This window comes from Falco punctatus (assembly GCF_963210335.1).
Source record: "Falco punctatus genome assembly, chromosome: 6".
Taxonomy (NCBI): Eukaryota; Metazoa; Chordata; class Aves; order Falconiformes; family Falconidae; genus Falco; species Falco punctatus.
Window position 1 is genome coordinate 40,051,733 of NC_137585.1, and position 23,574 is coordinate 40,075,306.

General features: G+C 42.7%; 1 protein-coding gene and 1 long non-coding RNA gene across 2 annotated transcripts in view; one reads left to right on the top strand and one right to left on the bottom strand.

The window, feature by feature from the left end:
• The window catches only part of LOC308066250, a 600,281-nt gene that overhangs the window by 294,426 nt on the left and 282,281 nt on the right, over positions 1–23,574 (bottom strand). The window lies entirely within an intron of this gene.
• The window catches only part of TMTC2 (transmembrane O-mannosyltransferase targeting cadherins 2), a 375,978-nt gene that overhangs the window by 72,146 nt on the left and 280,258 nt on the right, over positions 1–23,574 (top strand). Inside the window, exon 4 of the mRNA XM_080393255.1 lies at positions 1–9,664. This exon is cut by the window's left edge and continues 30,656 nt beyond it. Coding sequence (XP_080249381.1) covers positions 9,582–9,664 — 83 coding nt within the window. The 5' untranslated portion in view covers positions 1–9,581. The remainder of the gene's footprint in view (positions 9,665–23,574) is intronic.

Consider the following 23,574-nt stretch of genomic DNA (forward strand, 5'->3'; position numbering starts at 1 on the left):
ATAGAGTGTATGGTAAAGATGGAAAGAGATACATTTACAGACATCCTATGTGAGACACTCAGCTGGCCTAATTGCTGTGCCTTTGAACGAAAGCAATGCTGTCTTAAGAGAACAAGGGATTTGATCCCATATTCACAAACTCAGGCTCATGACTCAGTTCCTTTTTGCTGGTAAAGCTCTTGGGTTGCTATCAACTTTTTTGGAGTCTCCTTTGGTAGCTCTTTTGCCTGGCTGGTGCTGCTTTGTAGCCCTGGGGCACTGCTTATCTGGCAGAATTCAGACTACACTTTTGTCAGGACTCTTTCAAAGTTAAAGAGAAATTTTTATTGAAGGAGGGTTGGAATTGCAAATGAAGAAACCTTTTCTTATCTGATTTCAGCTGTGACTAGAGGGGGAAAAAAGTACTTTGTGGGTTGTTTGTGGGTTATTTGTACACATAGAGGATTGTGTCACAGGAACGTTTCAGCCAACTACCATCTGCTGCTGCTAATGGAAACTGTCCAAATCAGCCCAAATTAGGCAAGTCGCTGAGACCAAACCAGATGAAGAATGAAGAATTTGCAGCCAGTTAAATGTTCAAAATGTCATTCTAAAATGGCTGGTTTTCTCCAAAGACCCCCGCTAAAATATGACACAACGTACAACAGTGCAGTGTTGAGGGTGAGTCCAGGGACAGAGGGATAACTGCGAGGTAATGGAAAAGGCAGTTTCCTGGAAACAGTTGGAATATGCCCTGTGCTTTGGATGGGTCTGTATGTGGTGGGTGCTGGGAACTGGTTGGAGAGTCAGGAATCATTTGGGGTATGTATTTCAGTGATGGACTGGTGAGAAATACTAGGCCAGAGCAGGGGTATTAGAGCCTTGAATAACAGGAGACAGCAGAGCAGGCATGGGACCCACCCCTTGCAAACAGCACTTTGCATGTGCATGTGATTAATAGCTGTGGTGAAGGGTTAGTGAATAACAGCCTGATGCCAAATGGATATCAATGGGATCAAACCATGCGTTTGGCAGATCTAGGATGGAGTATTCATTGTTGTACACAGAAAAAAGGAGAGTGTGCAGCAACTCCCTGAACCCCCGGTAGAGCTCTGGCACGTGGACAAGAATCTGTAACCCTGTACAACAAGGACCACGCATGTACACATGTGCACACAATTACATGGCATGAACGTAACAAGAGAAAATTGAATATAAAATATTACAGAAAGCCAATAATTCTGGTTTATATCTTTCTCTCTCCTTGAGGCAGAAAAGAACCTGGCTATTTTAAAATCTGGGATCTATTTACATAGCCAAATGTAATGCTCTTTCTTGTGTAAAATAGGGTCGGAAGGAATTTAAAATATCAACATTCCCTAGACCTGTTTATCTCTTTTCATGCCTCCCTCTGTATTAAGTACAGGAATAGACACTAGATGATAGAAACTGTGACAGTTCTGCTGAAGCTCTGACAAGTTATACCAGCTGCAAATATAATCCAAAATCTCCGACAATGTACCTACGCTAGAAAATACGGTTTTAACCACATGGTAGCTAGCATATGGAAAAACCCTTTTGTTGACTGAGCAGGTTGCATCTTTCCCTTGTTAGCAGATTCAGGAAACCAATTTAAAGGTTTAACACAGAAAGTCAGTATTTTCCTTGGGATGTATTCAGAAAGATATCTTAATTTTCCAAAAATTCCTAATGGAAATGGAAAGCACAACATTCTGTTTGCCAACTTTATCTATAAACTATAATGGAAAACGACCTCACAATGCTAAATTCTCCTAAAGATCATTAGGGACTGATCAAAGCCCAAGCTTTCTGTTATCAGTGGACAAAGACTTTGGTATATATGGGCCAGTTTGGTGATGGTAAAGTTTATGGGTCTTAAAGCTAGATATATTTTCCTAAGCAAACAAAGTAAGCAAACATAACTAGAAAAACAATTAAGGAAAGAATAAACAAATTAGAATGCTGCTACTTGGCAAAACACAGGGAATTCTCTCCCCTGTGCCAGTGTAGATAGGAGAAAAAAAATGCCTGAGTAGGGTCTCCAAAGAATTTTGTTTTTGGTGTGCACACTGGAGATTATAACCCTCTACTTCATTGCATCCTATGGCACACACCAATGTAACTGGAATCCAGTATCTATACATAATAGCCTGTAGCCAACCGGTTGACTCACTGATCACATAAAGTATACAGTTCTTCATCTGTCTGTTTGTGTGACACAGCAGGAGAGAAAACTGGGTCACCTGCATATCCTGAGTCACTGCAGTCAGTTAAAAGCTGTGAATGCTCCACTGAACTGATCAAACTTCTGCTACAAACCTTGTGCACAAAAAACCCCTGTTTGTGTTTTGTATTTTTCTACATATGCAAATAAGAGAAGCAATTGTCTTAGCTCTAAATCAAAGTAGCAATGTCTCTAACCTGCTAAAAAAAAGTAGTAATGTCTTTAATCCATTAAAAATTAAATTTAATGTGACTTTATTGCTGGCATATGTTAATTATATTTTAAAGTATGGAGACAGAGGCCATCTGAGATTTCCATTCAGGATTTCATGTACACAGAGAAGATATTTCTCAAACTGAGCAAGCAGAGGAGATGAAACAATTTAGTTCCTGCTAATTTAGTTGCTGTTTCTGCTTTATTGTTCATTAAGAACTTAGAACTCCTTGACTATCCTCTCTGGACTTGTCTACATTACAGTACAAAATATCATTTTGTTCCAACATTATTATGAAAAATCAAACTGACTCTGTTAAGAGCGATTCAAAGGTTTACTCCTTATAATAATTTTCCCTTGTTTATTTAACTCCTGAGAATTGTGCTTGTGCTAGTGTTAGATATGTTTTGGTAATGTTGACACGTTCTCTCTAAAATAAGAGAAATCATGGTTTTCCTGGCTTTACTTCATGCTTGTACAGCAGGAAGCCAAGATTGTACTGAAGTAAAGAAGTAAATTAGGTTATTCCATAGAAAATCTGCAGGGATTGAGGTGGAAATTACACTTGCATCTTTGGCTGGTTTTGCTCTGCTGTGGGACAAAGGTCTGATGTTGCTGCCATAGAGACGTATCATTTTTTGTCCAGTTTTCACAGCCCATGTCCCAGGTTGTACATTTGAAGGACAAATGAAGTAGAAGCAGACAGATCTAGACTAAAATTAAACTGTCTTTCAACATCTGCTTCACAGGGGAAATGTCAGTACCCTGAAAAATAGGGGGCTGATGGACAGCACGATGACTCACTTCTTTCTATGGGAAGGAAGATGACAAGAAACAGATTTTCAGCTGTTGATGAAGCTTTTCCATCTACTGGGCAATACAACTGCCAAGAAATGATGAGAGGCAGGATATGATATACCACTTGTACTCCCTATCCTCCACCTGCACAAAATCCAGGCTGTGCTCCACAGACTTCTTGGTTCTGTTGCAAGCATCCATCTGTCAAGTAGGACTTTTCTCAGAATTAATGTCTTAGGCCAAATTAATCCCTGGGATTATTCCATTGTGTTTTGTCTAAGAAAATATCAATTACTGTGAATGGAAGGATGATCTCATGATGAAAGCAAATGAATGACTGAGAATCATGGCTGGGATCTCAGATAGATTTCTCTGCTGCTGTAGAGTTCCCATATGGTCTGGATAAACCCCCCAAAATGCCAGTTGCCTCAAGTTTTATCTGCATAAAATGAGGTTAATTGTAATTTACTTTCAGAGACATCTTTTAAGGATGTGCATTTCTTTGAGCTGTTTTGATAAAAGAGACTACAAAAAAAGAAAACTGGTATATTGCTATTTTTATAAAGTATGAAAAAACAAACAGTAAAGAGGCTCATATTCTGGGAGATGACAAGTTGACATATCTGCAATTAGTAAGTTTGCACTGTCAACTTACTCTGAACAAGAAGGATTAAAACCTCTTTTTGATCTCACTTTGAGCTATCTCAAAAGACAAGGGAGATAAATATGTAAAGCAGACTAGGATTAGTCTAGAATGGAGTAACATTAAGAAAATCATCCTTGAAACTTCAGAAGAGACTAAATCCTACTTTCTGCTATGCCATTGTTCTTTTACTTCAAGTGGTAATGAGCATACCACCAGAAATCGGCAAATGAGTCAACAGTATCCTGCAGCAATTTAATTGACTTTTGGTACAGTACAGAAAATGGGAGCATCTTTCTGAGATGTGAGATGCATCATTGTTCCCTGCTGCACATGAGTGAAGAGGACACAAATAGCCAGTTTAGTAGGTATTCCTAAATGGGAAGGCTCAAGCACCTGAGGATTGAATTGGCAGAGGACAGCAAGTCTGGTATGGAGACACCTGGAGTACTGGGTAGGAAAAAAATAATCCAGTTCTTCCATTGAATATTTGGAGATTTTTAATCACAGGGGAGCAGAACATAACCTGACCGTTTTCATTTTAAAACAAAATCTTCACCAAAATGGTGGAAATATATGTTAGTTCTCATCCAAGAATTCAGCTCCAAGGAACTAACCCCTTTTCCTTACAATTTTTATCAGTCAACATATTTTGGAGGCAGGTGACTTAAATAAATTTGTTTTTGTAAAAATAACCAGCTAGGAGGGAGCTCCCTTAACCCTCATTACAAATACTTTATAATTTGAAGCTCTTTACCAGAGCTGCCAGGGTTCACAGTCTGTCCTTTTCTTCTTGATTTGGAGTAGTCATCTGATTTCAGATTGGACAAATGCTACATGAATGTTCTAATTGCCAGTGTAGAAGCAATCACTCTTGCAAACAATGAATAAATGAATATTGTATTAAAATGGAATAGTTTGGATGGGAAAGTGTCCAGTAATAGACTGCCTGGTGTTGGCGCAGGAACTTCAGAGTTCAACATTACAGCTCAAATCTGCCTTCCAGATTAGGCAAAGATACCTTGTGTCTCCTGTGTCCTGTTCAGGCTCCAGTTGAAAGAAAATCATGCGTGTCGTTTTGCACACGCCTGTCTCAGATCTCACAGGCACTGAGAGGCAAGAAAAGGATTGCTTTGGTAACTATGATACAGCTACAGCATGTGTTAAAGCTTTAAGTGACTTGACAGTGCCTTTTTTTGGGTGGTTCTGAAAACATCAAGTGACAATCTAGATGCATAGGGACTTTGTGTAGAATTAGGTACTCTGAAACTTTAGGTTGTTTGGTGTCAGCTGAAGACAAAAACCACACTGGCACCTACATCTAAGGCATAGAAGAATTTTATTAAGAATGAGATGACCAAGTCCCTTCACAGCTTTAGGTTTTAGTCCTAAAATTTTCCATGAAATGTGTTATAATTTTTAATCACAGCCATTTGGAGTATCATCTTTCTTGAGATACACTCACCTGTGTGTTACACAAATGCTCTTGTATGTTTTCTGTGTACAAGAAACTTGCCTATAATTATCTTTTTTCTTCCTAGAGAGAGTCTGCATAATTAAATCAGGTCAAGCTAAAAACGCATTGGTTTCTCTCTCTCTCTCTCCAGCTCTGCAGCAATACTCTAGCTCCACTGACTGATCTAAAGCAGGAACTGGTGCCTCCTGGAAATGTAGTTCCTTAGGAAATCTGTTCAGTTAAAATCTCTTCCAAGTACTGATGCAAGTCCTGCATGTGCTTGGTTTTTCTGCATGTGTTTAGTTTTTACTGTCCTATTTTGTGCTGATTTCCATGAGATTTTACTGTTTTGCAGTTGCAACTTATTTTTACTTTGGTTGTCATTGCTGATATTATTATCATAGCACCAGCGAAAGAAAGAAAGAAACAAAGCCCAAGCAATTTCTTAGACAAAGCAGAAATACTGGTCTCTATGAGAATTAATATGATCTGGTCAGCATGACAGGAAAACAACTTAGATCCTAGTCCACAGAACCAAACAACTCAACCTTTACGAATCAGTGAGTAATTCTGAGAGAGGCACTTGGCTAATACATTCTTCTCTACTCCACTTTCTCCACTTTTGATAAAGTAAGGTCACTTGTTCATGCATGTATTTAACTAACTTGATTTCCCTCCTTAGATAACACCAGCTTATCCTTGACTGCTAACAACAGCAACTGTGTGGGTGTTTTGCGATGCACCAAAGTTAACATTTCTGAGGCTCATTAAGTCACATCTTTGGATGTAATTTAGGTTGCTCAAAAATAGGCACAGTATGTTAATACATACGTTTGATGGTATCTGAGTGTGAGAACTGGCAAAAAATCAATAAATCCCACTTGATTATTCCTATAGTAACATTTAATATCCAGTTACCTCATTCTAATAAAAAATCCCAGCAGCTTTCAGGGGGTTAGCCTTTCTCTTCTCAGATGCTTTGAGGAAGTCAGCACAAATACTTTCTACAAGCTCCAGCAAATGAACCCAGTGTATAGAAATTAAAGTGTCTCATCTAATCTGTTGAGGGATCTGTACCACATGCATTACCCTGACACTTAAGGTCTCATAGCCAGTGATCTTTTAACCAAATCTGTCACTGTGGCTGGCATGCATTTCTACATGCTGCGCCACAACTTAATCTTTTAGACACAGTTTAAGTGAAGAATGCTATAGCACAGTGACTTGGATTCTATAATGTCTTTAATGAGGAAATTTCCAGACTGGTATTAAAACAGATCACTTTTGATTGCCATATTCACAATAAAGCGTGTGAATTTGTCTACTAAGCTATACACAAAAAATAGATCAGCTGTTAGACTGCATAATGCTAGTTATCTTTAAGATTACTGTTATTATTATGTGTTGTTACAACCCTCCACCTCTTCCCTTTTTCCTGATACCAGAGTCTGTGACAATGACTTTCTGGAAGTGAAGGTTATTTTGGAAATGTCTGCTTAGTGAACTTCTAAATCACCTCTTTGATACCTTGTGATTATTGTACGTCACACTGTTAATCTGCTATGAGTCAGAATGTTATCTGACATCTCTGGATGATATAGTAAAAGAGAATGTTGTTCATAACTCTAGTGCATTTATTGCTTTTAACTAACCAAGGAAGAGAAGGAATTCTCTTACCATGCTTTGATTTCTACCCTCTTGTTTTCTCCTGCAGTGTTGTTTGCTTAACAAGGACAATACTTTTTATGTTGAACTTGTCTCCAGCTTTCTGCACTGGCTCTTTCCACCTGCTGTCCCCAGCTTAGCCTGGTGTGTGGGGTCCCAGAGCTGACAGGTGGGGTGGTACATGCATACATTGCCATCTATTTCTTTCTACAAAGCAGGATTTCTCCATCAGAGAAAGCTTTTGCTGTTGGGAGGACACATCCTTTGTTTATACAAAGAAACATTTCTGCAAGATGCAGGGTTTGTAGGCTCTTGTGAGTGTAGCTAAATTCACTTGGACAGGCTGGCAGAGCCCTAATGCTACCTCCAGACACCCTGGAGCACTGGGGATGCCCAGCAGAGTAGGCATTCTCTGCACAGTCTCCACGCTTCATCCCACTCTTTCTTGACATTCGGTTTTATGAGCCAAGGTCAGGCTTTGTTAATTTTTTTACCTGCAGGATTTGTTTTGTTTCTAAAGCATTTCTGCCAGCCCTCATCTACCCCAACCAGTAGTTCTGCCTCTTTGAAGAAAAAAATCCATAGACTTTTGATGGAGAAGAGAGACTTCTGCCACCGTGACTCAGCAGCAATTATACTGCCTTTTATACAGAGTTTATTAGGATGTTCCAGAGAAGGAGCTGTGCAAACCTAATGTGTAAGCTCAGCGATCCCACTGCATCAAGGACTAAGTCATGGTGATTGGGATCTTGGCAGTAGGTCCAGAAACATGTTGAGAATCTGTGTTCGAAAGCAAGGGTCACAGTTCTTCTGACAAAGTGTACCAACTCTTTAAAATCGAGGTTACTGTGTTCTGTGCTTCAGGCTGAAAAGTTTAGTGCCAGATCAATGTGATCACTAATGGGTTCAATAAGGCCCCTGAAAGCTTTAATATTCTGAACAAAATGCACCCTCCCCCCACGTCTGCAATTACTGCCACTGATGGTGATAACACACCCCCTGAACTTAAGTGAAAGCAGCTGAGATGTTTGTGACACTTGGGGCAGACTTCACAGAAGCACTTCAAGCATTGCTTAAAAGAGGTCTTAATGCACTTAATATACTTTGAGGTTATAAAGAGCAGCATTAAATAATCACATAGGGGAGAAAGAAACTTGTTAAAAGCTCCCCAATTTATTAGACACAGCTTGATGTACAGATTCCCATTCTTCTGGGACAGCATGTTGTGCCACTTGATGGAAATCATGAGGAAACAGATAATGGGCTGGCTAGCAGAAAAAGGGAGGCAACATTTTAAAAACTTTCTTAAGAAAGGAAACAATCAGCTTGATGGACCCAAACCCTTCCCTTAACTTTGTGCCTCTATATCCCGTGAATTCTGGAAGATGGTTTCAGCACATTATATCCCCCAGCTGGGGTTTCTGCCTGGGCCATTTGTTTGTCCCACTCGGAGCGCAGTGCAGGCTGTGCCCACCTCGCCTCTTGCCGGCAGCACCCTGCTGAGGGGCTGCCCCGGGGGAGCCCCAGCTGGCAGCGCCGCCTGCCCTGGGGCGCGTTGGTTTCAGCCCCTCTCTGCCAGGTTTCAGTGGTTTTGGTTTGGCTTTGCTTAAGGGGAAGCTGAGCTAGGGGCTCCCCGTGGATGTCCACACCGGCCGTGAGGGAAATGCAGAGCTCAGAGCAAGTGGGAGCCTGGAGCCCCCTGCTCAGGCATCCCACCCGCAGCGGTCCGGGCCCCTTCTTTCCTACTGAGCTTCCATCTGCCCTAGGCTGGGGTAAAAAGAAGAAAAGGGGGGGGAGGGGAAGGTAACAGGAGAAGAAGAAGAGAGATGGGAGAGGGAAGAAAAGAGGAACAGGGAAACGGAGAAGAGGAAAAGAAAAGATCGTTAAAAACTGAAAAGAGAGAAAAGGAAAGTGAAAAGAAAGAAAACAGCCAGAAAACGGAAAGCGAGAAGTCAGAAAGGAAAAGGAGGGAAAGAGGAGCGCGGAGGAAGGGAAAAGGAAAAAGGGGGAAAGGCCCTGAAGAAGACGGTTGCGCCAGGCCAACGGCAGCGGCGGGGCAAGCCCTGCCCAGCGCCCGATCTCCCCGCGCCGCCGCCGCCGGCGGCGCACACGGCCCGGGGCGGGGGGCGCGGGGCGGGGCGGGGCGGTTGCGGAGGGGCGGGCGCGGGGCGGGCCCGCACGCAGGCGCGGTGGGAGCCCGGGGCGCCCCACGCGGGCGCTCCCAGAGCCTCGGCGGCGGCGCCCGGCTCGGCAGCGAGGGGGGCGCGGGCCGGAGCCGGACCCGCGGCAGCGGCGGCAGCAGCGGCAGCGCCGAGGCGCCGCGGGAGGAGGGCGGCAGCCGCCGCGCCGCGCCCCGCCCCGCTCCGCTCTCTCCGCCGCTCGCCCCGCTGCCATGGGGTAGGGGGCGGCGGAGGCGCGGGGGGACGCCGTCAGGCTGCGGCCGCCGGCGGAGCGCGGAGCGGCGCCCCGCGGTGCCGGGGGGCGCGGGGGGCAGCCGCGGCGGGGCTGGCGCGGGAGGCCGGGCAGCGGGGGCTGCCCCGGTGCGAGCGCGGCGGCGGCGGCGGCGGCGGCAGGCGGAGCGATGATCGCGGAGTTGTTGAGCAGCGCCCTGGGGCTCGCCCTGTACCTCAACACCCTGGGCGCCGACTTCTGCTACGATGACAGGTAGGGCGGGAGCGGCGGGGCCGGGCGGGGGGCTGCCCACCTGCCGGGAGCGGGGCGGTGGCCGCCCCCCTCGGGGTATCCGGGGCGGCGCCGGAGGGTCCCGGCGGCTCCTTGGCACCGGGTGGCCGCCGCGGCGCCGGCCGCTCCCGGGGCTTTGACAGCTTCCACGCGGGCTTGGTCCCCCCCAGCCCTTCCCGGCGGGAAGGGACCCGCTGCCTCAACTTGGCGTGTCCCGGGCTGATCCCAGATGCGCGGTGGCGGCGGCGAGCCCGGCCGCCTCCCGCTCCGCCGGGACCGAGCCTCGTGCGGGAAGTTGCCGTGCGCTGTCGGGCACCTCCGGGTGGCTGCGGGGACCGGAGCTCCGCCGATGGGGAGGGGAGCAGCCGCCCCTGGGCTGGGCTCCCGAGCAGCTCCCTGCCCTCCCGAGCATACCTGCCTCGGGAAGCTGCCGACGGGCGCTGTTAGCGGTCGGGGAAAATTCCCCTTTGTGCCTTTTCCGGTGACTTAATCGGATCACAATTAAAACAGATGCATAATTAAAATGTATTATGGAGAGCAGCACGCCTGGCTAAACTTATTAACCGTCCTGGAGTGTTTCATGCTCCATTGGAATTAGACCATCCAAAAAGTGAGCACGGATTGACTTTGACAGCTTTTCATCAGTCATCAGCCTCTCGCTCCTCTCTCCGGCGAGCCGCCGGCTGCCCCGGGTGCGGGCGGGCCGCTGCCCGCGGCGCGGCTCCATCTGCCGGGCGGCGCCGGCCTCATCCTCCGGTGGCAGCGGCCGGCCCTGCCGCCTGCGCGGCCCGGCTGGGGGCGGAGGGGTAGGTGACCCTGCGTGCGAGCTGCGGGTCCCCGCTTGGTGGCCGGGCTTCGCCGCAGGAGCCGACTCTCCCAGCGGCTGTCAGGCGGCGTTAGTGCCGGGGGGCGCCCTGCATGAGCGGGGGGCGGGGGCGCGGCGAGGGGCGGCCGGGGATGTGACCCGAACTTCCCGCTGAACTTCCCGGCGCGCGGATGGGGTGCGAAGGGGTCGGTGATGTCTTGGATCAGGCGTTTGCCTTGGGAAATAGCCTGGCTGTCCTGAAGGCAGTCAGTTACTCAGCCCGGAATTTGCCTCCCTTGAGCTGTATCACTGTGCACCTGCCGTGTTTAAGGAGCTGTCACCACTTCCAGAACACGCCCCCCTCCTTTTTTTTATTTATTTTTATTTTTATTTTATTCCCAAGGGCTGCTACTAGTAAACCTATTATACTGGAAGCAAATGCCAAGTGTTAGTCCTGGTCTGGGTCTCCTGCTGGGAAGTGTCGGCTGCAGAATGTGGAGATCCAGGCTTCAGTCCTTTGGGTCATTTACATGCACTTGAAGCCCTCTGAAGCAGTTCAGTGTTCTAAGGTTTCTGTGAGTCTTCCAGTTACCTACAATGATTTTTCTTGAACCTATTTGAACATTTCGCAACTTCATTCCCGAAGAGTAAAAGAAAAAAAAAATGTTGTTACCCTGAAATGCAAGGTCTGAGGTGGATCGATAGAAAGCAGTGAATATTTTGGTACACTGACACTGTTTTAAACCCACTTGTTATGGTTAAGAACTGCAGGAGTTGTGGAATATTTACATAATCGTAAGTAGCATATGTTGCAGTATTTAGGCAGAACTGGGTTGTTTAAGGACATGCTTATAAGCCTGTCCTGCAGGCCAGTTCAAAGTGGCTAGGCACAGAAAGCAATCTGAGGTACTACCTGGTGTTACTGATGTGGAAGTTGAGGTTACTTTTGATTTTTGCCTTCATATGCTTTAATGCAGTTAGAAAATAGTGATATTTGAGTGTCATCTCAGAAGGGGTAGAGAAGATGATCGCATGCTCTCTTTGCTAGTACTAATCCCAGACTATTTAAAAAGTGTTCTAAAATACCGCTTTGTTTGTGTGTTTACCTCCCAACTAAACAACGTACTTCTCATCATTGTAGCCAAGATTTAGACATTCACTACAGTGCTCTGAAAGCCAGTTAATGGGATTTCTGTATGCAGGGTCATCTAATTAGGATGTTTTTCAACTGCAGCACTGGAAGGGGCAAGGCAGAAATGGCTGTTGCATGCTAGTAATTGCTGAACTAGAAAGGGTTATCTATTCAAAAAGGCAGGCTCCCAGACCTAAAGTATTCTTTTAACTGTAATCACAGAATCTCGCTGCCCTGCAGGAGCTGGCTTGAAATGTAACACTAGAAAAGGAGGTCGATGCTGGAGCTGCAGGACACAGCCCTCCATGTGGGAGATGGATCATGCTACTAACTTTAAGTGAATCAAGATTGTGCATTTAAGCTTGGAACCTGCAATGTTTTGTTTCAGGAGGGCAGCATATTGCCATAGCTTTTTCTGCTTCCTTTGCCATTATATTGAAATTACATCAGACTGTTCTTTTTTTAATATAGTGATCAAGCTTGCTATATAAAGGGTGTGTGTAATTGCTTTCTGTATTTTTTTATGTAGGTTGGGTAAGATTAAGTGGCATCATAAAAAGTTCTTATAGCAAAATCAATTTCCCAATGGTAAAACTTAATATTTTAGCAGCAGCACGGCACCAAACCAAAGACTGTATGGACAGTGATATAACAAACTTGCTTGTAGTCTGGGCTTTATGACTCTATATCAAAGGATTCAATATTTATTTCCCACCCTTCACCCAATTAAACTGAAATTGAAGGAACTTAAAGCCTGAGGAAGTTGAGCAAGCAAATGTATACATTCTTACTTTTCATCATTAGTCTGCCTAACTTGTTTCTTTCAGGCTTGACAGATATGTGGCACGCACATAGTGCAAACGTGATCTTTTTGATCAATTGGCTTATTGATTACTTTAAGGGAAAGTAACAGCCTCTAAACCCAAGAGCCAGTATAAAGAAGAAATGATGCTTTATTTTTATTTTTCTGTAGGCCTAGAAAACACAAGCTTTTGCCACTCTGTTCCCTGCTACTGTAGTTATCACAGGCAGCTGTGATATTTCCTAGTTACACCTGTAGATTATTAGGGGGAAATTCTCCTCCCCAACTCAAAACCTCCTTGTTCATCTAGGAACAAATAAATATATATTTTTACCCTCTTTTTACTTGTTTTATTTGAAGCTGGTTGTGTCATGCAGAAGCCCAAAAGAAGAGATGAATGGGGGAAGGGGAGGGGGAAATATTCAGGTCTTGGCCTAATGCCACAGTGAGCTTACATTGCTTGTTAATAAAGGTTTATTTATTGCTGAGCAAGATCATCTTGGAACTCATAGCAAGGGGTAGGGAGAAATGCAGTGTCTGTTCCTGTGGATGTATTGAAGGTCTTGCTTGTTGTGCTGTGTTAAATCCAGCTTCTTGCCAGACTGAAGGGGGCTAATCTGCACATGCAGTTTGTGTTTCACGCTAATATCTCCCAGTATGACAGGAGGGAGACCCACTGCGGCAGTTAGGCTTACATATCTGTGTAATTATTTTTCCCTGCCATTTAGCCCCACCAAAAGCAGGCAATTTGACCTGTGAGTACCTTGCATTGAAGTTGTAGTCCTTCATGTGACCTGTGCTAAGAAAGATGGGTCACTGTAGCTCGGGTGTGGAAGATTTAATGCTCTGTGTATCTGAGGTCATGTGTTACTACAGCGAACATGTCAAAAGCAACTTACCCATTGAGGTGTTCTTTTCTCTTCCCAAGTGTCAGAAGAAAGGTGTATTTTAAGGACAGTATTAGTAGGGATCTTTAACCTTGGGTGATGTATTTTCTCTGTGGCACATGGATAAAATTGGTGCTCTGGAAAATATGTATGGATTTGTTTGTCTCTGTGTAGGACTCTTCTGTGAGATTTAGGAGCACTGACCAGCTTTCTCTAGTTTGTGCTGCGTTATATTTTAGCAGTCCTGAGTGGGGCAGCCTTACTGGTGGTGGAAAATATCCAACAGCCTTGTTGCAAAGTTGCAGGGCAATATTGCAAACTGCATTGAAGAAATCCTGATAAATGCGTTCACCTGGTAGTGTCAGACTTGCATCATTTAAAAATAGGCCGAGCCCATAAACATTTGATGGTACCTCTGCTGGGTCTGCCACATGAGATTTAATCTAGCAAGTGACCCAAATACGTGCACTAGAAGAACAAGTATAAATACACTGGGGAAAATTGCTTGCCATCTGTCTCCTTGTTGTGTGTCTGTATATTTGATTATTAATTTACATCTGTGATTTTTATGGCCCCTTTTTGTCATCTCTCTCAATTCTGAGATCCAAGTGCTTTCTTGTACTCCAGTAGCTTTCGGTAGCTCCAGTTTGCAGGTGGCTGCAGTCTTCTGAATTCCAGCAGTGAGGCTGGTGGTGGGGAAGGGTGGGGAGAATGGGGACTTGTATGCTTTCTCTGTAGTGTTTTCCCTTTGTCCCTCCTGTTGTGTCTTCTGTGTGATACTCAAATCACCACAAAGATAATTTATATATGAAACAGGGATTTTTAACATGTTGTTAAAGAACAATGTAACCGGGAGAAGATGCCTGAGTGATGGAGGCTGTGTAGTTTTCAGGTACTTGTAGCTGAGTATCAACCTAGTGAATCAGTAACTGGTTATCTAATGGGATGAATCTGGCATGATAGCTTTCTATTAATATGATACTGGTTCCATTTTTAAATGCTGAATGTCACCTAAAAATATATTTGTTTTTTGATTTTTAAAAAGCATTTTTGCATAAAAAGTTGTGTTGAATGAAACACTTTAATCAAAATGTGAAATCTTAGTTTCATCAAAATAGTGTTTTGTTTTGTTTTTTTGCGGTGGAGATGCTGTAGTAGAGAGATTTTTGGAAGCAAAAAAGAAAACATGTCCCTGCAGGTTTTATTTTAAGATTCTTGTTGCATATATAACACTAACATAAACCATGTCACTTCTGGTAGCTGGTTGGGAGAATAAATTCATGACTGTTAGCAGACGGAGAGTCTCCCTGAGTCAGTGACGGGATGCGCCTCATTTGCAGGAAGTTCTTCCAGCACACAATGGAGTTACAAATTCAGATGATCCACTTTCTCCAGAGTCTCCCATATGTATTCCAGCTGCACTTCTGAATCCTTTAAGTTTGCCAGAGTGAAAGTTGCTCAAAAGGCTCAGAAGTGTCTCATCTCAATTTGTTAACCATCTGATAGCTGCAAGAGCGATGAATTAGTGCTCCTTTGCCTCCCTCATCTGGAAGTTTGCCTTTCCCTCATTGGCTGCTAGGAATTTTTTTTTTTCTTTCTTTCTGTGAAGTTGACTGAAGCAGACCTTACTGTTTGTTTATGGAATTTCTTTCTTTAGCTGAAATATTTGATGCTGAGCTGTAGATGCAAGTCTGCTGGCAACCTGCAGTGAAAGCTGCTCCAAATATACAGTTGGAGAAACAGACTATATCTGAAGGCGAGATACTTATTCTTACTGACGTAAGAGTGAATCTGTTCTTTGGGCCAGTGTTTTAGGTTGGATTTTTTTCATCTTTATTTCTAAATATTTTACAGGCTTTACACAGCTCTTGGGCTAATTGTCTTTTTTTTGGGAAAGAAACCTTTTTAAACTGTCCATTTTACTCAGTACTTTTTTCATCGCTGATTATTGTCTGAAATGTTTGTTTGAAAGATGGAAGCATTTTATCTGGAGACCCAAACCTTATGCTGAAAGTTCTTTGTTCTCCAATAATTCAGCCCTCAGGTTTTAAACTAATTCTGGAATTTTTCTTGATTGTGGAAGCCTATTGTTTGCCTTTGAGCTTTGGCAACCTTTGAACTCCCTGTGCTTTCCTGCTTGGAATGACTGATCATATAGATTCTCCTTATCTTCCTTTGAAGTGGGAGCTTGTTCTGTGGATAGGTTAAGTCAGGATGGCAGTAAGATTTCATTTCACTTCTGCTAGATCAGGTTCTTAGGTTGTATTCCTGCAGTCTCTGTATAGTCCTTTAGACTTGAGATACTTGTGGTTTTGCTTGCACAGGCAGTCCCTCCCCAGTAGGAGGGAGAGGGTATGAATACTGTAATTCCTTTCCCAGTTTCACCCTCTGCAGAACTCCATACTAAACCGTTTTTCCCTGAAGGGCAAGCCCACTGGAATGAAACTCAAAGAGCCAGAGGAAATCGTTTTTTTGGAATTGCACCCTAAATATCACTTAACATGTCGACTCTACTACTCAGTTTGCTGCTTCAGGACAGTTGAAATATCTCGTGGACCTGTGAATGGCTCATAACAGGCATCTGCAAAGGCAGTGGTATGCCTTTGGCTCTGTTTTTGGAGGATGCTTCAGCCTGGCACAGGGTTGTTTTTGTTCGTATATGACAGCTGATTGTGAAACAAAGAAACATCCTGGATCACTGGGGCAGCAGCTAAGGATCAAGTAATCTGTCAATCTCTGTTTTACTTCAAGGAAAAAATAATCCCAGAAAATCAGACCATTTGAAGCTGATGAAACTTGGCCACCCTGCTTCTGTAATCAGGGGTGGCTAGTCGATGTGCTCTAGCGCTCTGCCACCCCAGCCATTTCTGGCCTTGTTAAGTTTCAAGAGGGGGGGAAAAAAAGTACAAGTGGCTTCCTTGAATACTAATCCTTGCGTTCCCTAGGACACTGTGAATTATTCTGCTAGTCTTCGTTGTCTTATTGGCTTCATGAGGACATTTTTCAAGAATAGCAGGAGGTTTCAATTGGAGGTAAATAGTACTTATTTACTGTCTTCATATCTCTTTTTTCCTTCATCTCTTCAACTTTTTAATTCCCGTTTGTTTTATTTGAAATACTATGCTTTCAGCATAAGCTGTTTTGTCTTTAATTCTTTTGATAATTTTTTCCAGTGGTTTATTCAAATGACCCATATTCATTCTTCAAAAGCTGTTAAAAATCAGGGTAACCTCTAAAAACATATGTAGGTGTATACCATCGCTACAGTAAATAGGATAGCAGATTTTTATTGTATGTCTAAAACTTGAGACCAAGTCTTTTTTGGCATCTGTCTTCCAGCAGAGAGCTGGACAGGCTTCCCATTAGTCTGCCACAAAGGCTTAATTTATTTGTGGGGGTCACTGCTGACTGCCTTGGAGCACTTCCTTCTCTCCAGGACTTAAGCACGTTGGCCTTCACAGTGCTTCTGGTCCCAGCTGGCCCGAGAAGCCAGAGACTGACAGGTAATTGAACGAGGATTTTCCACATGATGGTACAAACCATTACTGCTAGATGACTGAACTGGTCTGTGGCATTCCCTATTATTCACCAGCCTGTTAGTAGACCCCCAAAAATCCTGCCCTGCCCTCTGACCTGTGGTTCAAGGGAGGACAGGTTTTTCTGAACTTAGCATTACTCTAGGCTATTTTGCTAATGAGAGGATTGTATGATTTTAACTCCCATGTGTTTTAGGCGGCTAGTCCAGTATATTAGTTCAGAGGAACAACACAGTAATTGATAGCAGAACTATTGCTGTAAAGTCTCTGCCAGTGTCTGGATGCTATTTTCACGCAGCTTGGTAATTTGCATACTTAAATCTTAAAAAAAAGACCTAAACATTTGAAATAGGGTCATGATTCAGTGACCAAAATTGTCATGGAAACAAACCTGCTCAGAAGCAGCCTAAACCATTCCTAGATCTTTGTCCTGTCTTCTCACCTCTGTGGCTTTTTACATGTAACAAATAATAACTGGTGCTAGACCCACGCTCCAGTGTGCCACATCACCATCATCGCTGCAGGCTGACCTGCACCCTGTGCTTAGGTACCCTTCTAGTGGGAAACCACTCTTTGAACCCTCTCAAATACCTAAATGAAAGGCAGATACACCACAAGTGTTTGTCTGCAGTTCCCAACTTAGAGATAGCATTTCATTTCTGTACGTAGTGTTTCCAGTTGCTTGGCTACTGGCTCTGAGTAAGTGCAACTTTAGTTTTTTAGTTGTTTTTTCTGAGAATTTGCTTTCTTTCTGATGCAAGGGAATGTAGCACAGAGTTGGATGGCTTGCTGTGAATCAGATACTTTTCTTTAGGAGGCAATGCCTGGCTGATAAGTGCATAGGCTCCCAACATCGTGGTGCATCAGGAGTGCCTTTACAGCATCTAGCTGCCAACTTCTATGCAGGAATATTTCTCAGTCAATGCTGTTTAAAATAGCTCTTAGGTTTTGCTCAGGAACTACTGAAGCTGGTAATGGTTATTTACTTTGGTATTAAAAAACCCAGCACGTATGAGTTCCAGTGTATGAGTAAAGCACTAAGAAATACTCTTGCACTGAAAATAGTCTCCTTAAGTTGATGTTTACAGTGGTTTTAATGTGATAGAATTACTTAGTGGGAAAAAAAAACCCCAAGGCACTGGATGTTGTCCATTATAAAGATCTTTAAGAATTAACACTGGTACCAGGAAAATAAACCTGCCTGTACATAGGGGTCAGCCAAGCTCCTTCTTGTGGAGTATCACATTTAAAACTAAACCCCCAAGTCTGCTCAACCAGCACCAAACTGTTTGGTTTTATCAGAGCCTCGATATGGCTTCATCCAGGTTCCAATAGGAGCTGTAAGACTTCAGGAGGAGACAAGCACCTGTGTAAAAAAAAAAAAAACAAAAAAAAACAAAAAAAAACAAAAAAACAAACAAAAAAAACCACCAAAAAAACCCAAACAAAAACCCCAACAAAACCAAACAAAAACCAAACAACCAAACAAAAAAAGAACAATTAAAAAATTAGTGTGCTGAAGTTGCATCTAGAAGGTAGGCAGAGGTGGTCTGCCCTGTCATTTAAACTCTAAATATTCAGTGTGTGGCTGGTCTCTGTTTTGGACCCATGTGTCTGGTGGTGATTCCTGTGCCTGCCTTCCAGCCCTGTGGTGTGTTTTAGCATGCTGAGATTTCAAGCTGCTGTAAGTAAGGACGTGAGTTGTCCAGTTCTTTATACGTTTGACAGGCATTTAGTAGTCACTTTGAAATGAAAGATGCAGTTTGTTGGATTATAAAGTAATAGGGCAGCATGGGGAGAACTAGAACTCCTAATCCAGAATAAATTTATTTTCTGCAAATGACTAATTTGTTCCAGGTTTCTAACGTGAAACCTTGAAGTGGGAGTTCATTTTGAAAATAGCTGCTTCTGGGACTTTGATGCTGTGTCTTGGAAGTGGTGTGTGTGTGTATATTGATTTTTGTCATTTACAGAGTGTGTTTTTGGTGATAGGCCTTTCAGAGGGCACTGGAGGATCTTGCTGCCCAATGTGTAAAGCAGTGTAAGTGATACACTTAAAAATCTGCTTTTTAAAGCACATGATGCCCGTGCCTTTATGGCTTGTTTAATACTGTCATTTCTCTTCTGCAGGCTGATCCTGTTGGTGCTTTTAGCCTTTATATGATACTGTAGCACTACAGTAAGGCAGGAATGTTCTTGGTTTTGTTTTTCAGACTGACAACGTTCCTGGGTCAGGATCCGTTGTATTTGGCTGGCTCCTTTGTTTGAGTGGACTTGTACTGGGCTACTTTGAGAAGGGTTTTAGGTCCAGTTGGAAATCCAGATGAGATGCCTGCAGTCACCTCTGGCTGTAAGAGTAGCTTACCTAACCCCAAATAACACTGGGGATTTTTCTTACTAATGTGGAGGGAGCACACGCTGCCTTGAGTGTGACTGTGGGTGGAAGAATCCACTTGTAGCTGTTACTCTGTAGGTTATGAGCCTTCTGCTATAGAGTTTGTTCGTGCTTCATATACTTTTTTAAAATAGATTTTTTTTCTTTTCAAATAAAAATACATTTGAAGGAACACTGCCTTGTCACATCCTCTCATTTCCAACAGTTATGTGAAGATGAAGGTGCTGTCATGCCTCCTCTTGTGCTTGATGCTGTATTTATTTGATTTGACTGCTTAGCGTGACAACAGTGTTTTAATTATTTTAATAAGAAGATAAAGAAATAAGGCTCAGAAGTGAGGCAGGATCTTAAGAAGCCTTATTCTGTGTGTTATACATCAGTCCTCTAGGTACCACTAAAATAAGAAAAATATTTGTTTCTTCAGTTAAGCCTTTCTGTATTGGCCTGGCTGTCCTTGTTGGTGCCAGAATTTCATCAGTGAATCACCTTGGGCAATTCTCTGAAATGATTTGTGCAGCTTTGTTTGGAAGTTTGGTTTGTGATTCTCTAGCAAGGTCTCGCTCATTCTGCTGTCCTTTCTTTAGCCTTCCATGCCTCGTCCCAGTTCCCACGCCAAAAAGAAATACCGTATGGTTCTTGGGAAGATACTTCTAGATATGGTATGCATCTATCTGTGCATTTTTCTTGCTGCAAAAATCTTGAATTTTAACAAGAATTTCCTTGTAATAAATTCCATGAAGCTTTAGTGTATGTGCTTCATTTTCTTCAAACAATTTCAGTTGTACTTGAGGAAGCTTTTAAAGGGTTTTTTTGGTGAGTTTTTTGGTTTGAGTTTTTTTTCAGGAGGAAAAGGAGGATTGGTCTTGCAAAATTAATGCTACTTGCAGAAGAAAGCTTTCCTTTTTTAATTTAATTATTTGTAATTAGACTTCTGATCTTTTACGTTTTTATAATTAAAGCAGAAGAAAACTTAGGCTTTTCAAAAGCACTTTGATCTGAATTAAGGTTCCAGTGCCAAAAAAATTATTTAAGTGCTGCATGACTGTATAAATAAAACTTGCTGAAATAAAAAGTACTAAGAGAATGATGAAAAAATTTAATCATGTCAAATAGCATTTTTATATGTAGCAGCTTTCATTTTGTAGCACAAACAGTTCTTTATAGCTTCTTTGTAACACCAGTATACTTGAATAAATTTTCTGTTTGTGTGAAAAGACATAGCTGTATGTTCTATTCCATTTCACAGTACATTACTCATCTCTTGTATGTAAATCACTTGGCTTGTTAAAAATGTCAGTATTTTTCTTTAATAAACATCGTATTTCTGCAGAATTCTCAGGATGCACTTTTTTTAGAAGACAAAAGACTTAAGTATGGGGAAAAGCCACAAAGAAAATGGTTTCTCACATTGTTGGCCTCATGCTAAAAAAGCAAACCCCAAGCTGGATCACCCCAGAGTACAGTTGATGCTGCTCTTTGCTGCCAGACATGTGCATGCTCTTCCTGGGCTTTGAAATGACTGCTGAAAGCAGCTCTGCATCAGTGCCGCGTAGCTTCAGCTATCTTTGTGGAGATGGCTGTGGTGTTGTGGCTTCTGGAGTATTGCTGGCAGGTGGAGTCTGAGATGAAAGCCTTCTCCACCTGAATGGGCCTCAGGCTCTGTGCCTGGTTGTGCCCTGAGCTACTGTGCACGTCATTGCATCTCTTACTGCTTCTGCTTCCTCTCTCCCTGTTCCTGCTCGTAATGTGATTGCAAGCTCTTGGCAGCCAAAACAGCATCTTTAAAAGGTCTGTTGCACTGGCTGGTTCAGCGTGGCTCAAGCCTTGATAAGGGCATCTGGCTGCGGGCATCTATTTTGAAAAGGTGGCTTGGGCTTACAGAGGGGAAGTTTAATGACAGTTGCTTTATATACTTTCCCCTTTCCACTGAATTGCTAGATGTCAAGATGCTGCTTAGCTAAAGCACGTTGGCCGTGGTTTCTCTTGTGCGTGATCTCCTGTAGCAGTGTATTTGTTTCTTTAAAAAAAGTGTCACTAATTCTGTTTTGGTTAATGTTGAATGGGTAGGTTTGTATACGTTCAAAGCAGAACCCTGAATTACCCTGATTTATGGTGGACTTAGGTACTTGGAGCTTCAAGCCTGGCTGATACAGTGTTAAAAGCAAACAGAAGGATTGAACGTCCAGGGAGCAGGAAACTAGTTGGTCCTCTGGAATTTAGAGCCTGCTTCTGGCACTTGACAAAGAAAATAATGCGAGGATATGAATAAAAAAGTTGATATTTATAAGCAAACAAAACTGATCTGCTGAGAAACAGTAAACCTGTCAGAGATTTCACAGGGAATTCTTCTCCTCTTGGGGACAGTCAGCTCTTTCATTTTTTTTTTTCTAAATGCTCCAGTTTCAATCAGTGTGCAATCCTTTACAAAACCCATTTAAAGCCACCGCCTTTAGGGGCTGGGAGAGTGTCTGGTGAGGTGAAGAAAGGATCCCACAAAGAAGAAAGGCCTTAAGGAATATTGGCTCTCACCTGGTTGTGTGCTGCATACTTAGTATTTCAAGCCAGCAAATTAGGTATTAATAATTGGTATTTTACTCTTTTGAAAAATGATAAAATACAGATTTTATAGAATATCTGTCATGTTCTATCTATCTGATGTTTAAGACACATGCTCAACCTTTTGTAATTCTGAGCTGCTGGCTTGATGTGTATGGAAATCGGCTAGTTTTGCATGGAAAGAGAAGGTTCACAGCTCTAGATCTTGGTGCTCCTTGGGGATAGTGTTGGAAAAGGGGTCTTGTCTAAGCAGGAAAATTGGATAATACAGGTCTGCAGGTACCATGGTGATGAGTATGATATACATATCTTGAAAGGCTCTGAAGCAGTAGCTTGAAGCAAGGTACCACCCTGTTGTGCACAGTTTTCAGAAATCACATGCTGTGTGTGATATTTAAATCTACCAACTTGGCTCTGTGCTTGGCTTGTTCTGAACATCTTGCAGACTGAAATTTGTAGAATTTGTTGAGGCTCCCTGTATTGTAGCTTATTATAGTCAAGGAGTTTCAGTTTATGTTTGCACTATGCTAATTGTTAATGATGTGAGAAAGTATATGAGCTTACTTTACAGCTAAAAGGTTTAAAACTCAGTTTCCTACTACTGAATCCTAACATTATAGTATGGTTTTTTTCTGAACAAGTAAAATGGCTCTGAAGCGTGAAAATAAAGAATTAAGACAGGTAAATGTAAATACGGAAAAGATTACAGGATTCCAGAGTAGAGAGTGGTTTATTAATGTCTATGCCTCATTTTTTCTGTAAATATTCAAGGAAAAATCTGAATTATGTGGATGAGAATGTTCAGTAATGGGTGGGATTAAAATTGGTTTATTGAAATTTTATTTCCTTCTGGTCTAGTGTATTTAAACAATTCTGCTTAAAAGTTTAAATTGTTCTGGATCTGAGTGTGGGCAAGGGTGTAGTGGCATCTGTTCATTGTGTAGCACAATGGGGGGGTATGGTTGAATGTGTTTGCTTGAACAAGGGCACTGAGAGCACTTTATTTTGCATACCTCTTTCAAGATAAGAAGTGGTGGGGAAACATCTGTGTGTAAGGTATGAAAATGCACATTATATGCTGCTGTACTGCTGAAAAGATACTAGTGAGTGGAGAGTATTTGTTTTCCATCCTCATTTTTTTGTGGACTGAAATCCTATATAAAATGTGTGAGGTAGCAGAGCACAGTCCTGTTAAGGAAGAGCAGATATTGTGATAATTCTTAGCATGAACCTGAAATCATACAGGTCCTTCACCAAGAGTAAGTGAGCACACTTGCACAATAAGCTGCTCAAGGTATACTGCTTACCATGCTGTGTTTGGTATTGTAAAATGCAGAACTCTTCATAACAGGACAGTTGCATTTAATATGCATATTTAATTGTATATATAATAACAGACATAATTTTGCATTTTATCTGTTCTTGCAATGTTATCTTGTGTCTGCACCAGCAATGCAGATCAGGGAGGGAGTGAAGGGATGGACCCTGCAATCAGGGAATCTTCCAACAGAGTGATTAAATTAGTATCAAATTATGCCCTTGGGAATTTCTAAGCTCATAAATATAAGCAGTATGGTAATCAGAAAAAGCAAGTTGTTTGTTGTACTCCGAGGGTCTTTATTTCTATAGTCATTGCTCTGAATTTCAGCAGGAGCTCTTGTACAGCAGGAGCTGGTATGGTTTTACTTTCTGCAGCAGAGGATCTCTGTTGACTTTGCAATTTTGGAGGTTCCTTTTTTTTTATTGTTTTTTCCCTGCTGAAGGTTAGAAGTTAGGTAC